The 17,433-nt window shown below is 38.8% G+C and overlaps 1 protein-coding gene across 1 annotated transcript; it reads left to right on the top strand.

The window, feature by feature from the left end:
- The first annotated feature begins 255 nt into the window (after positions 1–255).
- Positions 256–16,227, top strand: ATAD5 (ATPase family AAA domain containing 5). Its single transcript, XM_082067210.1, has 23 exons — positions 256–405; positions 1,346–3,117; positions 3,491–3,578; positions 4,082–4,246; positions 4,628–4,766; positions 5,262–5,346; positions 5,815–5,996; positions 6,769–6,926; positions 7,242–7,401; positions 7,618–7,902; positions 8,074–8,170; positions 8,570–8,652; positions 8,765–8,910; positions 9,025–9,175; positions 9,592–9,762; positions 10,427–10,545; positions 11,150–11,243; positions 11,406–11,470; positions 12,241–12,421; positions 12,846–13,027; positions 13,316–14,142; positions 14,989–15,153; positions 15,332–16,227. The coding sequence occupies exons 1-23, from the start codon at positions 340–342 to the stop codon at positions 15,408–15,410; spliced, it is 5,460 nt and encodes a 1,819-aa protein (XP_081923336.1). The 5' UTR covers positions 256–339; the 3' UTR covers positions 15,411–16,227.
- The last annotated feature ends 1,206 nt before the right edge of the window (positions 16,228–17,433 follow it).

Raw genomic sequence — 17,433 nt, 5'->3', positions numbered from 1 at the left:
GCCCCTCTCCGCACCACGGCGCGAAATCCCGCCCGGCAGAGGGGAAGGGGCCGCGGGGGGCGTGGCTCAGCCGGCACGTGACCCGGCGTGCGGGGAAGGGGCGGGGCGACCGCTGCGGACCCGCGTCACGTGACGGCGGAGAGCGGGCGGCCGTTGGCCGAGCAGGCGCGTCACGTGGGGCGCCGCGGCCCCGCCCCCTTCCGCGCGGAGGTTCCGAATCTCGTCCCGCGCGCGCCTTTCTGCCCGCCTGGCTCTCGCGCCTGACAGGCGGCCGGGCCGCGCGCTCCATGGGCTCAGCGCCCGCCCGCGGCTGAGCGCCCGCCCCGCCAGCGCCGGGGCATGGTGGGCAGGCTCGCCCTGGCCGCGGCGGCCGCTGCCCTCCCCGGGAAAGACGGCGACGCTCAGGTGGGCAGGCGGCGGCGGGACGGGGCGCCGCGCGGGGAGGGGGCAGCGGGGGACGCGGTGGCGCCGCTTTGTCCTTCGCGCCGGGTGTGGCGGGGGAGGCGGCAAACGGCGCCTGGCGCTGCGGGGCGGCCGCCCAGCCCGGCGCCCAGCCCGGTGCCCAACCCGGTGCGTTACCCGATGCCCAGCCCGGCGCCCAGCCCGGCGCCCAGCCCGGCGCCCAGCCCGCGGTCGGCAGCGCGGCGCAGCCGGCCGAGCTGTCACGAAACGCCGGCGGCTCCTCCGCGGGTCCCCGTTGGCCTTGAGGAGAAGCGCCCTCAGCTCCAGGTGCTGAGATGTCGCAAGAGTTCGGTTTTTAATGAACTAGGAGAGTTATAGAAGCCCTTGTGAGCCATCTCGGAGTTTTACACATTAACTCTCCTCTATGGTTTGAATTGTGAGATATGACTTCTCTTGTATTCATTTTCTTTAAGTGTTTCAAAAGGTGCAGTTTCTTCTCAAGATACTGCAGATGTTTACAGTGGGATCGTGCATCTTTAAGTAACACGGGAGTCCTGGTTGAGTGCCCTACAAATGGCAAACATAGCACGTAACTCACAGAACATGAGAACTGGCTCAGGCGTTCAGAGCTCTGGTGTTACCAAGTCCCTGCAGAGCTGTTCTCAGGACCTTGTGGTCGCTTTTGGTTTGGGCAGTCTTGGATCTACATGGGATTTTAATGTTTCCAAAATGGCACAGTCTTTATTTTGAGCTTAAATGGCTTTTGCAAACGTGGAGATGGAAGTCGATGTGCACACAGGCTTAGCACGTCGACAAGGGGGTTTTACCATCTGAAAGAGTACCAGTGTCACTAATACATACTGCAGATACTGCACTACTTTGTTACCGTACTGAGGCATCTTAAGCTTTGAAAAACTAAGATCAATGTTGATCTTTCTTATAGCCATGCAAGAAACGGCGAGAGGAAGATGCTTCTGTGAAAACAATCACAAGATATTTTTCACCACTAGCAAAACCAGTGGATAAAGTGTCGTCACCACCAAAAACCAACAATATATTGGATTATTTTAAAAAGACGCCTGTAGCTGAGAAAGCTACAATACCAGTGGTAGCTGGAGAAAATAAAACACTGTTGGATGCTGATGACAAAGACTGTAAGTCACCTTTTAAACCCCCTTTAAAGCGGAAGAGGAAGAGAGTTAATTTAAATAATAAGCTAAGAGAGAGGAAAGAATCTGAGAATGAACATCAAGTACAAATTATTGGTGATGACAACAGAGAAACAACAGGGCTGAAACAAGATAGTAATGATTTTACTGCTCCTTGTACTTTAGTTGATGAAAAATGTACAAGAGAATTAGCAGAAGATAACGTGCAAAGAGAGAACTTTTCAAGTGATGTCATCGACAGAAAAAATGCAGATAAAGTTGGTTTGAAAGTAAATGGAACAAAAAATAGGACAAGAAAATCAAGGAAAAGGAAGCACAAAGTAAATATGGATTTGTCTGAAAGTTTTTCATCTGAAAACCAGCTGAATGAAAAGTGGGAAAGGGAAACTGAAGATAAGAAAAAGGTGGTTTGTCCTGCAATAGCAGAGTGTGATGCTGCTGTTAGCGACTCCAGTTTTGAAGTTCATCCAGATGACAAAACATCGCAGGTAAATAATAGTATAATAACAGTGTCATTTGAGGACTTCCTGAAGAGTCAAGGAGAAAATGACGGAGCTGGTGTTGAAGAAGACACAAAGCCAACAGTGGACAATTCTGCCCCAGCAAACGAAACAGACAAAAGTGATAGTGCTGGTGACCTGGAAAAGGGTGAGGAGTCTCAGCAGCCGCCGCTCAGAACAGTAACTGTCCTGGCACAGGTTCATTCTATCCCCCCAAAATTAGCTGCATTACATAAGGAGCAAAAAGGCTCTAGGAAAATAGCTTCCATTTTTTTGAAGCAGAGAAGAAGCGTAGGGGAAAAAGAAAGCAGCCCACCCCCCTTGGACAGCGAACAAATGGAGCAGGTTACTCAGAAAAGAAAATCTAATGTAGTTATTGAGGAAGAAGAACTGGAATTAGCTGTGCTGGAGACTGGAGGGTCAGATTATTTGAAGCCAAAATGTAGTCTGGAAGAAAGGCATCAGTTCATGAAGGCGTTTAGACAACCAACAGCAGATGTGGTAAAAAGTGGAGTTAAAAAGGCACCTGGAAAACAAAAGCAAACCGTCGGAAAGCCTTCAAAGGAAAAAGGAGGACCCGAAGATGACGTTGCTTCGAATAAAGGATTAGAAAGTGGAGAACCAGAAGGTTCTGTGGGCAAATGCACACATTCTAGTGCTAGAACTAAAACTAAAAGACCTAAAAAGTTTCAGAAAAAAGGAAACAGGAGGAAGGCTTCCGAGACTAAGGAAACCAATGTCTCTAATGTAAGCAGTTACCATGAAGATGAGGATTCAGGATCTAGCGTTCTTACCAAGGAGAACACCGTAGATGCGAGAATTTCATCAAGTCCACAAGTGAATGAGTTAAGGAGGAGTTTAAGGCAGAAGAACATCAAAACACCAAAAAGTGTTACACCTAAAAAAGTCAGGATTAGAAATAATGAATTAAGTGGCCAACCCTTACAGACTTCCACACCCAAAGCGAGCAAGCAAGCCCCGAAGAAAATTAACATGTATAAAGCCGAGGTGATTACCGTGCCCTTTGATGGAAACAGCCCGATAAGGTAAACACTTTATAAGGTATATTATTCATTATATTATGTTTATTATTATATTATTACCTTATTTTATAAGGTATATTCTATCTTTTGGCACTTTGTTTTCCTGCAAGTATTTTAAGAGTTAGACATAATGATAAATTGATTGGAATGCATACCAAAGCTGCATGAATACTGATTGTGTTGGATAATCATACAGAAGAACCAAAGGTGACTCTATAAATGTGCTTGCACTGAAGACACTAAGAAAAAAACACAAAGAACGAAAGAAATGAAAACCCACCAATTGAGGAGCAGCTTCTGTTTAAACACTTGAAAATGAGATAGTAAAATTTTCCTTTATTAAAAAGTAATCATTTCATATTTTTTCTCGAATTAGAATGAGGTTTACACGTATCAGTGCAACTACAAAATCAAGTAAAGCTGAGGCAATGAAAAATGAAGAGTTTAACTCCAAAAATATAAAGGTAATTTATGGAACAGTTTCTGTTTCAGTATTTTGTAATTTATTATATGTGTATAATTGTGTTAGTATTCAGTATTGTGTAACAGTCTAATACAATAGGGCAGTTCTCGGGTGCCTGATGGAAAGAGATTATTGCTGTGATTTGTAATAGAATTTGAGATGGTTTCTTGTACAGTCATCGAACCTTAGATTTAAAAGTATTGTTTTATTTGTGTAAATGTACTCGTGTTCTGCAGGTTCTCAGGGTGGGACGTGGTGTTTGGGCACAGCAGAGCAGCTTAATCTGTCCTGTGGGCAAACTGGAGGATCCCCTTGCAGGGCTCACAAACCCTTTGAAAAGTGTTGATATCATCTTGATTTGCTCCTCCTTTCCGTCTTTTCGCTTTCTTTTTGGTACAAATAAAATTACCTAACAATCATATGCTTTTATGAATGTGGAAAATCATATTGATATGTGAAATATTAACTTGAATGTATTTTGATTCTTTTGTACCTTTTTAACAGATAAGCTCTACTTCTAAAAATATATCGAAAGCAAAACAGCTGGTAGAAAAAGCGAAAGCCATACGGCACAACCGATCAAAGGTTAACGAAGAGGCCCCGGCTCCCGTCCGGCGCTCGTCTCGACAGCGAGCGCTCGCTGAGAAGAAAAAGCTACAAGAAGATGAGGTAAACCTGTATACTTTGTAAGGAAAAGAAATATTTTGTAGTCTTTGATTTATTTAAGCAACAAAAATGTTTCTTATCTTGCAAATATTTATTCTAGGGAATCAAATAAGGTGGATGTCTATGCAGTGGTCTGGTAAATGTCACATAGTAAAGTAACCGCCAGGCATAGACTGGAAAGTTCCTCCTTTATATGCTGGAGATCTTATTCTATATACTTTTTCTGTGGAAGCAGTAATTAAAGCGTAGCATAATCTTCAAATTATGTTTGATAACTTCTCAGCTCTTTAGCAGTTTCTTCACTTTTCTCAGTACTGATCATTAAATCGTATTGTTAGCAAAGGAGGAAAAGTTGTTTGCTTTCTCTATTTGCTTTCCTTCTAGGAATCGGTAATAATTTTAGATTCAAGCCTGAGTGATACCAGCACTGCAGCGCACAGCGTGAAGCAAAAGAGTCTTCGGAGCTTGAATGATGTTTTGGGGAAAAAGTCTAGAAAGTCGAATGTTGCAAAGAACTCAAATGGTAATTGGGTTTTACTAAGTGTGTTTAATTTTTATTACCATTGTTGACTATGTAACTTTATTTTATAAAGCTGCCTTTACAGTACATTAATCTTCTGATTTTTTTTTTCTTAATATTTTAATATTTTTTTTTAAATTCCAATATATACATTTTATTTTGACATGATGAGTTAATAGTGCAGAGATTATTTATTTATTTACATGTGCTGCTTTGATTTTCCTTCATTTTGGGAGAGCTATGTGTTAAAACCTGCCAATAGTAGCCATGTTTTGTTGTCATCTAATTTAAAGGGTTTTTTTAATCTTACAGAAAATAATGTCTGAAGTGATGAAAGAACTAGAAGTAAAACTACAATGAATTTCGTTAAATACTCAGCTTTCCCTTAAAGGAGATTCCCTAGTGTTATTAAATGGAACATATAGATAGTGAAAAGAGAAGCAAGGTTAGAGTCTTCTAGCAGTGCAGATCTAACAATGATTTTTTTCCTTTTTAAAGGAAAACAGGGATATCCACCTTCCTTCCAAGGCCGAAGAGCTCAAATCTCTGCAGGTGAACCCATCGTGATCTTTGATGAAGGCAGGTCAGTTTTCGAGATTGCACTTGCTTAAGAATCAAACTATTTTTCAAGGTTATTTTAACATTCTCTCATTTCGCAAATTTAAATACACTTATTGGAATGTGATATAGATGTTCATTTTTTTAATACTGATCAATGTGTGAATCTGCTTGCAAAATTCCGGGGTTTTTTTGGAGAGATGTTTCCTCAGCCATTGTTGAGCCATTTTAGATGGCTGAAAATGTAGTTGATGACTGATTGAAAAGAAAGCCTACATTGCGTGTAAAAATACAAAACCTAGGAGGATTATGTCTATTTAAAATCTCTTAACATAGCATTGAAAAGAAATGTAAGCTTATTACACTTAAATTAATTTTATCAGTTCTCCCGCACTATTTCTAACTCGTGTAGAATGTGGTTAAATTCCGTTGTAAGTCTCACATAGCTGGTAGTTCTAATGATTCTTTTTTTTCATTTCTATTTTTTTTAAAGCCAAGATGCATCTGAAAATTCTCAAGATGACAATCAGTTCAGAGCAAAACGTGAGTTCCTGATGAGCGGGTTGCCAGAGCTGCTGAAGAGGCAGATTGCGAAGAAAGCGGCAGCGATGGAAGCGTATTCCCTTGCAAGTTCCTGCTTTAGGACCGTTGTCCACGTGCAGCAGAAGGATGACTGTAAGTTTTGTTCAGCCATTGTGTAACTGTATCTGATAATTTCTAGTAAATCTGCGCAGAAAAGAAACTTGAACAGCAGAATTTACTCTTACGACTGGAGTAATTGGTAGTTCCCTCTTGTTTTGTGGTGCAGTAAGAAAACAAAACCAACAAGGTTCCAGTGGGATGGTTTTGAATACACAATTTACAAATTAAATTGATGCTAACGTAATGTATATATTTATGGGTGGGGATGCAAAATTCTTAACATTTAGTCAGAAAAGTTAAGTCTTTCAGTTTCCAGTTTGGAGACTAAAGATTATATTGGACTGAGCTGGGCAGAAACCGATTCCTTCTGACAAAGACAAAACGTTTCTCAGAAGAGGAAAGAACAGCCCATTTCTTTCCACTGGGTGAGGGAGCAAACTGCAGTGTCCTCATGAAAGGTGGAAGGTGTAGAATAGCACTTAATAGAGTTTATATTTGCAAATCAACCAATAAACAAACGAAATCCTTGGTGAGCATCTGTCCTGGTGAGGGCACAGGTTGTTATTTAGAGCAAGCAGAGCCTGGGGCAACTTACTGCAGAAATGTTGTATGTAAAAATGTGCAAATATCTTCTGCTTGTGGGAGGTGGAATTAATAAACAGTTGATGCAGTGTAAGTTAAATAAGCTTGGCTTTGACATGAAAAAGCTGTAGTTGAAAGAGCATTGGGATGGTTTTGTCTGTGACTTTATCTCTGGCTTGTTAACAAAAGTTTCCTCTTTGTTTTGGTGGGGGTTCTTTTGTAGGTTATCCCATGTGGAAACTGAAATCACCATCGTGTCCTCTATTAACGAAGCTGAGGAAACTGAACACTGAAGTCACTAATGTCACAAAAATCGCCCTCTCACTTGGTGAATTCTCCACTGTGAATTCAAAACTAACTGGAAACTGTTCTGCACCCATGGTTAGTGCTTTCACATGGGGGCTTGTGTTACAAGAAAAATGAGAAGAAAATTAAAATTGGTTTGTTACTCGTTAGGACTTCTGTTGTTTTAAAAAAATCCTGTCGTTTGAATCTGTGTCAGTCCCGTGTTCATTGGTCATTTATTTTCTCGTGTGTGATTTACCCATTCTGTGTCATAACATTAGACTATTCTCAAGGCTTTTTGTTAATCTCTGGGTTTAACGAGACAGCAACTGATTTAAATTATGCAAAACTGTCATTGTTTTTTCCGTGTAATATTTTCTAGTAATAATTTTTTTAATGTGTTTCTTACAGCTTTCTGGCCACCGACCAGTTTTTCCTGATACGTTCAGGGAAGATTTACTAGATGAGATAATGTCTTCTAATTCTCAATTTCCGGTGAGAAAATACTTCAACAAGTTTCTGAAAAAGCAAATGGAAGGATCGGGTCTTGAAAACAGTAACAGTGTACAAGGTTAGTAACCTACAATAAGCTTACACTCGCACTCTCTCTGGCATAAAAAGGCAACCTGGAATTTCCAGAAATGTTTAGGTGTTGTTGGAAATAAATTGGCACTCACGTTTTAGGTCATTTTAAATAAATTCTTAAAATATGGCTGAAACAAACATACGGTTGTAGTGGACATAGCTTGAAATTCTAAAAGGATGTAATTCTTTTTTTCCTTAGAAGATGGCACTGCAAGTTCTGAGGTAAATCAGAAGCATTCTGACAACTGGAAGGAAACTAAGAGGAAAAGGAAAGAAACAGAAGACCACAAATCAAAAAGGAGAAAACAAATTGAAGGTACAGAGACTGAAATAAAATCCAGAGTTTCCAAGAGCCTTATTTCTCCCTTATCTGGAGAGAGACAAGCAGAGACAGGACAAGCAACACATCTAGGAAAAAACAAGGCCCAGAAACCAGATGTTATGACAGAAGACACTGAAGATTCATCAGAGCCAAATGCACTTTCTGGTAACTACATTTCCTGTCTGATTTTAATTCTCTTTGCATTGAGGGAATTCATATATGATGTGTGTCAGCTTTCCTCTGTGATGCAAAAATCGTATCTGGCCTTCTTGTTCTACTGGATGGATCAACTCCTTTGCATGGAGAACTAACTAAAACCAGGTATTTTTTCTGTAGGTGTTGAAAAGGAAGACGTGCTCTGGACAGAAAAATATCAGCCTCAAGATTCCAGTGAACTTGTAGGGAACAAGAAAGAAATTGAAAGGCTACGCAGGTCAGAAGTGGGAGCTTGGATCCATTTGTAAAATAACTCAAAGCCTCCTATTGCTTATGCTCAAAGAAGTGAAGTTGGTTACTTTACACAATGCTTGTGTGTGGCCTTGGGCTTGGTTTATTTCCAAAAAGCTGCAGAAACAAATTTTTGGATGGTGTGAAAGGTCTTTTGGTCATTGTTTCTTTTACAGTAACACCTCAGTGGCTTGTATGGTATAGTACAAACCAAAACCACACATGAAATGCTACATTAGCTGAACCAATTTGTTTAAATCTGAAATGATTATGAGTTTCTAGGAGGGATAACAAGTGGCTAATGTCCGCTAATTTTATGTTCTGAATTTGGTTCATTTTATTCAGCAGTAATTTTTATTTTGTATTCTCTTCCTTCCTTTTATAGTTGGTTAAAAGAATGGAAAAAAAGAGCTGACTGGGAAGAAAAACGAAATCAGAAAGGGGAAAAGGAGGACAAAGGGCATCAAGGTGCAGATAAGATTTAAGATAACACATGTAGCTTCTCTTTGTTAGAGCTGGCATAAAAATGGCATGAATTGATAATACTTTGAACAATCTTTTCTTTTAAATAATTCTACAGACTCTTTGGACAGCCTTGACTTTAAAGATAATCAGTCCGATGTTGAGGAAGAGAGCAGCCTGTGCAATACAGTTCTGATCACCGGCCCGCCGGGGGTGGGCAAGACTGCTGCAGTCTATGCTTGTGCTCAGGAGCTCGGTTTCAAGGTGTGTGGGGTCCTTTCTTCGTGCCGTTTTTCTTATTTGTACCAAGTGATTTGAAAGCATCATAATACAAGATGTCTAGAATTTCTTTTTAATATAAATTAAATGCCATTGCAGATATTTGAAGTCAATGCCTCTTGCCAGCGTAGCGGTAGACAGATACTGTCCCAACTAAAAGAAGCTACTCAGTCTCATCAGGTGGACAAAAAAGGTGTTAATGCACACAAGCCTTGCTTTTTTAACAGCTGTAGCAGTGCCAAGTCACCAAGTAAGTTTCATGGTTGTATCTGTGGGGTTTTTTGTCTGGTTGTTGGTATATTTGGTATATTTGGTTTTATTTGGGTGGTTTTTTTAGGCATCACTTGTTTAAAAAGAGAGCAAATTTTGTAATAGTAAGAAATGCTCAGTTGCTTAAGACAGCTGTATGCCAAGCAGCTAAACTGAGGGAGTTACAGCTAAACTGAGGGAGTTACAGCTAAACTGAGGGAGTGCGGTCTGCTATGGCAGTTGAATAGAAAGGTAAAGAGAAAGCATTCCCTGTAACAAGAGAAAAGTCAAATAAGCAGCAATCAGCACAATAAACCTATCCTGTACTAGATACAAAACTGGGATTTGCTCTATATTTGCCTGAGAAATGTCAGTTTGAGATTACATTTCCAGCTTAACATAGAACATATCTTGCAGAAAAAATGTATTCTCCCAAGAAAGTTATTTCACCAAGAAAACCTCCATTATCACCGAAAGGAGGAGGATTAAAACGAAGCCTTCCCCCTAAAACACTGGCAAACTATTTCAAAATTTCTTCCAAACGTAAAGATAATGACGGAACAGTAACATCTCAAGAAAAAAGTAAAGGTAGGTATCACTATTTAACAAGTAAATGGTCATTGTGCTAGGTGCTGTATATATATCAAAATTACTGCTACACAATTAAGGTCTTGTAAAGCCAATAAATGTTTGATTACAAACTGGGGATTTTAATACATAGAAAGGCACACTGAAATTTTGGAGTCTCTTCACATAGGAGGGTAAATTTCCAAATGTTTCATGGGATCAGGAAGCCTTAAAGACAGGCTTTTAGAAAGGAAACAATATATTTGGACAAGTAGTATTTTTGCACAAGACAGTACAGGAGAATGCAAAAGCAAAGTACTCAATAGAATTGGTGAGATTGAGCCGAGTCCTTGTCTTTTCAGGCATAATTGCATAGTCTTAAAGGACTTGCATCGACTCCACGTCCCCGAGACACCACAGGTCACAAGCAGGTTGGGTGCAGAGTTAACTTTACAAATTGTCAGCCCTTCACCAAAAGCTGTTGAATTTCTAGCAAATTTCTTGCATTTTTTTTTTTTTTTAAACGACATCAGAAAAGGATGTAGGTCAGATTTCTAAGTTTGTGTCAGTGTTGATATTCTTAAGCAGTTTATACATGGGGTGTTTTTGAAACGGGTGTCTAGAATGCATATTAAATGGTTTCAGTCCTCCTTTACTTCCTGCTCATTTCTTCACCCCTCTGCAGGGAATACTCAGGATTCACGTGAAGAAAAGAAAGATGCTCAAATCAAGTCAATAAGCAAAGAAGTAGAAGGAGGAGAACACAACAGAAAAAGTGCAACATCTCTCATTCTTTTTGAAGAGGTAAAATTCACATGAAATATATCAATGTCAACAACATACCCTTTCATTATGTTTAAAGAATAGAACTTTTTTCCCTTCCTCCTTGAGGCCTCTAGGTAGATTCAAGTGTGAGGATTATCAACTTCTTAAAAATTAATTCGGTGTTTAATGATTTCATCCTCATTAGTACTTTTTTAACCATGGGTCATTATTTTAAAAGATAAAGAAACTATCATCTATCAACAGTTGTTCAGGGTTGGAACAGTTTGTAGGATTCTGCTAATTTAATTCCTTTGATTATGGTTTCTAATTTTACACAACTTACATGCACTGAGGCACTTTAAAAACCACCATTAACACCCCAATAATTACAATATCTAAGTCCATGTTAAATTCTTCTTTAACCTCTTGCCCAAAAATGTCTCTGAAGTCTTAAGCTAAGTATACGAAATTGCAGCCAGGAATGTAATTTTAAGTCAATAAAGGAGGTATAGCTGTGTTGCCAACTATGGTGCAATCCTGCAGGTCGCTGGTGCAATTCTATTAAAAACCAAACCAAAACAAACAAACTTCAAAAGCCTATGGTGAAAACTATTGATATTTTGCATTAATTTGTTTTCTATAGGTGGATATAATATTTGATGAAGATGCAGGATTCCTAAGTGCAATAAAGACGTTCATGGCAACTGCAAAGAGACCTGTAGTTCTCACTACCAATGGTGAGTGGCGCTCGGTATGGGAATTGGGCTTCACAGGCAGAAGAGCCTCTTTTGATGAGTATTTCAGTATTGGAATAAAGATACAGGCTGTTCTAATGGGTAAAGAAAATAATTAGGTATGAACATGATGTCATGAGAGTTCACCGATATCTCTTTATGTAGATCCAACGTTCAGCTTAATGTTTGATGGCTATTTTGAAGAGATCAACTTTAAAACCCCTTCTTTGGTAAGTGTGTGTTTGGAAATTCAGATACACCCTAAGCGAGTAATTGTCAGCTAATTGAAGTTTGAAATGTAAATGTTGGTGTAGGTTTATATTTATCTGATGCAATATATCTCTTTTATCAGAAGACTATTTGGGGGAGGGGGATTGGTATGCAAAGATGTGTAGGATGTGTTTATCTTTACATGTAGAATTTTTATTACTAGCATGGAAGATTTATTTTTCTGAACCATGTAGTGTTTCAGAGAATTACAATAAAAACATCAATTCATCACATAATCAAGTTTTTAGGCTGTAGTAAATAATTTAATAGGTGACATATCCAATAGTTTTCATCTGAAGGCTGGCTGTGCCAGTGTTGGTTCATTCATTAAAAAATATAGGAGCTATTCTGGAAATATTATGGGTTATTCCTTTAATGTAAACACAAGGATTCTGTATAGCAAATAGTTTCATTTGCAACTATGTATTATGTGGAAGAGCAAAATAAATGAGAATGATAAGGAACTAACTTTTGAGAAGGGGAATATTTTAATGCTCTCTGCTGGTGATGAAAAGCAAGGTGCACGTGGTTTCAGGAGCACAGGCAGAATTTGGTACAGTATTCTGCTTTTCTCAAGGTTTTAATGTGACTGTAATCTAAATAAACTAATCCTCTGTATTAAAAAGAAAAACGTGTTGCAAGCATCAATCGAATAATTTGCTTGCATGTGCCTTACTGCAGTCTGAGTGGTAAGAGCTGTTTCCAGTGGTCTGTGTTAACTCTCACTCAGGTCCATGCTGCCAGCTTCCTCCAGGCGCTGTGTCTGGCTGAGAATCTGCGAACAGATGTGAAAGACTTGGCTGCTCTGTTAACCACGAATAACTGCGATATCAGACAAAGTGTTCTCTACTTGCAATTTTGGGTTAGAAGTGGAGGGGGATTCTTGAAAGACAAACGCTTGGCACATCGTGGTAGGTTGATTTAATTTAATTTAATTTAAAAAAAAAAAAAACTTTCCATCTTAACATGAATTTGATTAAATCAAACCATTCTTAGATGTGTATTAATAGATAGTAACTTTCTGTAAGAGTCCTGAACACTTGGGTAGGGTTTTGGGTTGTTGGGGTTTTTTTGATAGACCAGCAGGGCATGAAAGGAAGCAGAGGCTGTTTCAGGTGGTCACTTGCAAAGAGGGGAGAGCGGGCAGATCGGTGACACTTAAATGAATTAAATGGGGATGGGGAGGATGAATTTCAGTTGCTGTGTTCATTCAGAACTGCAGCAAGAGTCAACAGTTATAGTATCTTTTATAAAAGGAACTGAGGCAAAGAGGGGGAAAATCAATTTTGTTATGCAGTTGTTCCATTTTAAGTAAAGCACGTTGTCTTTGTGCAGGAGGAGATGAGACAAACGAAGCGGATCACGTAATTCATTCTGAAGAGACCACTGATTCCAAGATGGATTTTTCTCAAGCACATCTTCAGGAATTTCCCAAATGTGATACGGGCTGTGTAGAGACATTGCTTGGCCTTAAGAATATCCTGTTGCCTTCAGAAGATTTGGTTACATTTCTTAAGGTATTTTTGTAGTTGACTAGCTAATACTTTGAATGCATGCCAGATAATTGAGTGTGATCATCACTATGAATAGCATCTTCTAAGAAGCAAATCTCTTTGAAAATGTTTGTTGTAGAAATTAGGGGATTCTGTCATTATTAAGCCAAATCTGAACTGGGGCAGTCTGCAAGCAAAACAGTCTCTCGCCTCATAAACACAAAGCCAGGAGTATGAGATTTTTCTATAATAAAATTTTTATTATAAATATTATAATGTATTAACAAATTTTCAATTATTATTATTTTACAGCACAAAACGACAACTATGGAGAAATTGAATAAATTAATGCAGCTTCTCACAGAATTCCAGATGAAGAAAGTGGATTTTATATATAGTAATCTAGAGCTTGTTCTTCCCTTACCAGTGCGAGTTCTTTCAAACCAGTCTGACCCCTCTAACTCTATACTTGAAAAGACTAACGTAGTTTCTTCAAAAACCGGATCTACTGACAGTCACTGCTCTGGAAAAAGCAGCACTGGAAGAAAGTCTAAAAAGACAAAGAACCAAAAAAGGCTTGTTACATTGGATGATAGTGACTTATTTGATACTGGACTGAACTATTCAGCTGAATTCATAACTTTGCCATCGGATAGTCCTCCATCATGTGCTGAAGGGAAGAAAGAGGAGCCAAAATTGTTGATGAATAAAGAAGAAAAAGAAACTAAAACTAAAACCCCAGCAAAGGAGAAGACGTCTGCTCTAGTTGTTCAGTGTCTGAACTCCCTGGCTGAATTTGTGGAGAACGTGTCTTTCTTGGATTGCTGTGTAAACACCAACACCAAGGAACCAATGGAGTTTTCTACAGATGAAGGATTTAATTGGACAAATGGCAAAATCAAAAATGGTCTTTGTGATGAGTTCAGTATAGAAAATACTGATTGGTGGAGTTCCCAGAGCTGTAGTGAAATAAAGGCAGCTATTGAAGCGCTCAGCTTTAACAAATGTTCTGTTAATATTCTACAAAACTTGGAATCCTCTTTGAGTAAAACACCTGACAGCGATCAGCTGGAGGGACTTACTTTGCATATTTCTAACACAAGAAATGACGTATCCTTCAGCCAGTCAGCTGATTCAAGGTAAGACTTTGCTAATATTTCTGGACTATAATGCCGTTATTTGTCAAGAAAAGCATTTCACAGGATGTAGAACTGTTTCAGATAACTTGTGTTATCTGTGTTATATTAAACACATTCATACCAATACAGGGGTTCTCAGTATGTCTCAAAATGCTGGAATACATTGTTCACTTTGCTGGCATAAGCTTAAATGAACCACTCGGCAATCTCTGCAAAAAGCGACTTTTCTTGTTTGAGTAGCCTGACTGCCGTTTTTTTGTAGTAACTCACACTAATGAAGAATAACCTTTCATTTATTAAAGATCAAAGAATACATTACTGCTAGGAAATGTGGATATGAAACACTTAACATAAGTTGTTATATGTAGAATTGGCATAACAGGTGAATAAAACCTGTTCAAGTGTCTGAATAGGAAAACAGGTTAGACTCTTATTTCTGTAAGTCGGTACCCAGAGGAGCAATGTCCAAATGGATCTGACCAAGTTGGGCCAATATATTATATCATGATTTATACATTAGATCTGATACTGACATTCTGGCAAATAGCAATTGTATGATGCTTTTAATTTTTGAAGACTGCAGATGGTTTGGGTTCTGTTGTCTGACGGATGTACTAACCCTCACATACGTAACGAGGTTGTGATGCCCTCCCCAGATTAGACCCTGTCCCTCCTGTTTGTGCCAGCGCACAATCAGAAGTTACAGGCGTCTGATCCACTGGAACGCAGCTTTGGATGTCAGGATGTTTAACAGAGTTTTAAACCAGTAGACCTGATCTTAAAGGAACAAAGTAGGAACTGTACGTTCTTGAACAAGAAACAATAATGCTTCATTCTCCGTTTTAGCGTTTACAAAAAAGCACAGAAGCGGCTGGCAGTCATCAGAACTGTATTTTCCAGAAGTCCTTTAAACCTTGGCAATAAGCAGGCCAGCGTACTTGAATACCTCCCCACGCTTCGCAGTATCTGTAGGTCTGAGAAGCTGAAAGAGCAAGGGAAGACAAAAAGAAGGTAAGTTTTGGTTTTGCTAAATCTTATTACATTGCTATATACAAAGTATTTAAGAATCTTAATAAAATATTGTGTATAATAAATCTAGACAGGAAAGGCCTCTCTAAATAATAAGCGTTGCCTTGTATTTGGAAAGAACTTTGTCCTCTTACAGTCGCTTTTACTTTTCTTTTTATAGGTTCTTGCATTATCTTGAAGGGATTCATCTCGAAATACCCAGACAAATGATAAATGGTCTGTGTTTGGACTTCCCTTAAAATCACTAACACCAGAAATACTTTGTGCCTAATGGTGGTATTCTCACCATATTTTTTTTTTTAAACACATTATTTTATTGTATATTCAGAGCCATTTGTATATTAAATCTCTATAAGTATTTAAAATAATGTATATATCTATTGTCATGATATTGCTCTCCACAGCTGAAATGTGGGGTCATTTGGTGCTTGTCCAATAAGTGCGTTTATAATACTAAATGCACAGACTGATCAGTGGGGACCACTTCATGCTCTCTGTCTCTGTAATTTGTGAATCACACAGCAAGAAGTCCTTTTGTAACGAGCAACTGTCACAGCTTCCACAGCAAAGTTGCTTTATTTGAGGAGACTGTTTTATTAAAATAAGCTTTTTTTTCTCTGAATTTGCAGTTAAGTGTTAAATAACCCGGGGTGGGAGTGGGCACGGAGAGGACGTGACAAGTCTTCTAAAGTAAAAACAACTAAAACCAACTCTTCACAAGGACAAGGTCTTTACAGAGCACTGTGCCTCCATGTACATACATCTGTATCCGTTGGTTTCATTTCATTGTTTACAACTGTCAGGTCTGCATGTTAATCTCCTAAAAAGGTAGAGAAATCATCACTGTAGCTCAAGAGGGACTCGGAGATTAGACAAGATTTTGTAAATAACAATTATTCCAGTGTTACTTTGGTTTTGGTAATATTTAACTACTTCTAGTCTTGTATATTGTGTTCTATTTTTATACTTCATTTTGTATTTGACAAGACTAAAGCCTGATTATTTGTGATTGCATCTGCTTTTGTACAACAATAAATTTGTGAGACTTTGCTACAATTCTGAATATTTCTCTTGTATGAAAATGCTCCTAAAACATAATGGGTTTAGTCTGTAAAGATGATGTTTAAGGCTTTTTAAACTGGAAATATTTCAACTATGTACTTTTCCACTGTTATATTGCAGTTGGACTGTTGTTCTTCCTCAAGCTGAGTCCAACTGGTGCCATGCACTGGTGCTCCACTTACCTCAATGTCTATAATAATAAACAAGGGCATTTTCTAGTACATTTTCTTCTCATCTATTATTTTTCATGTCTTAAAGATGTTCAGGAATGAGAAATATTCGTGAAAACAGTAAATTATTTTATTTGTAGATAATCATCTTTATAGTTTCACTCTTTCAGTAGCCCAGAACTATCAAATAAGGATGAAATGAAGTGGCGGCTGTTAAAATCTTGAATGGTTGTATTGCTGTGTCAATGGCCTAAGCAACTCCTGTACATTTTTGTAAAAATAAATAATTTTAAAAAATTTTAAACAACAAAGTGAAAATATATCTGTTCACTGCTTTATAAAGGCAACCTTAGTCTAGCTAGATTACAGTGGGCACCTGCATGCATTGGAAACAGGCCCTATAAAGTGTTATTTTAGGAAATCCACAGGTAATTTAAAAGACATAAAGTAGAAATCAATGGTAGACAACTTACCTCCTATTTAAGTCAACCCCCTGGTTCTAATAATTGCTTAAGATTTGTTTTTTTTTTTAATGGGCCCTGCTGAGCAGAAAACACCTTTTCATCCAAAACATAAAAATCAGCTTCAGGCACCTTGAGAATGGCTGAAGGTGCTTGGAAAAGGACAAGAGCCGTGTCTGCCATCTACCCAAGTCAGTGAAACCAGAAGTAAAAAAACCCCGGAGTTTCACAATGACTGCACCCTGTTTAAGCAGTAGTTATTACTAGGTGTACAATAATTTAAAAACAAATAAACCCAACGAACATGTTCTTGTTGAAATCTTGGTCAAGTTTCACACTTTTTTTTCGTTTTACTGTCATTCCAAGATTGCTTTCTAGAACGTAAATGAAGTTGACATTATTCTACAATCCCATGAGTAACACAGAAAGAAGCAGTTAAGCCTTAGACGTGTTCTTGCAGGCAATAGTGTATTGAAAGTGATGCAGAGTAGGAGGATGGAAGGATCCCTTTCCAAGCAAGACTCTGTCACTTTTTGTAAAAGCTCTGAAATTGGGCAAGATGCATCTTG

Source organism: Streptopelia decaocto (assembly GCF_964273445.1).
Source record: "Streptopelia decaocto genome assembly, chromosome: 16".
In the NCBI taxonomy this organism is placed as follows: domain Eukaryota; kingdom Metazoa; phylum Chordata; class Aves; order Columbiformes; family Columbidae; genus Streptopelia; species Streptopelia decaocto.
The sequence above is the reverse complement of the archived record's forward strand: the minus strand, read 5'-3'. Positions and strand labels throughout refer to the sequence as shown.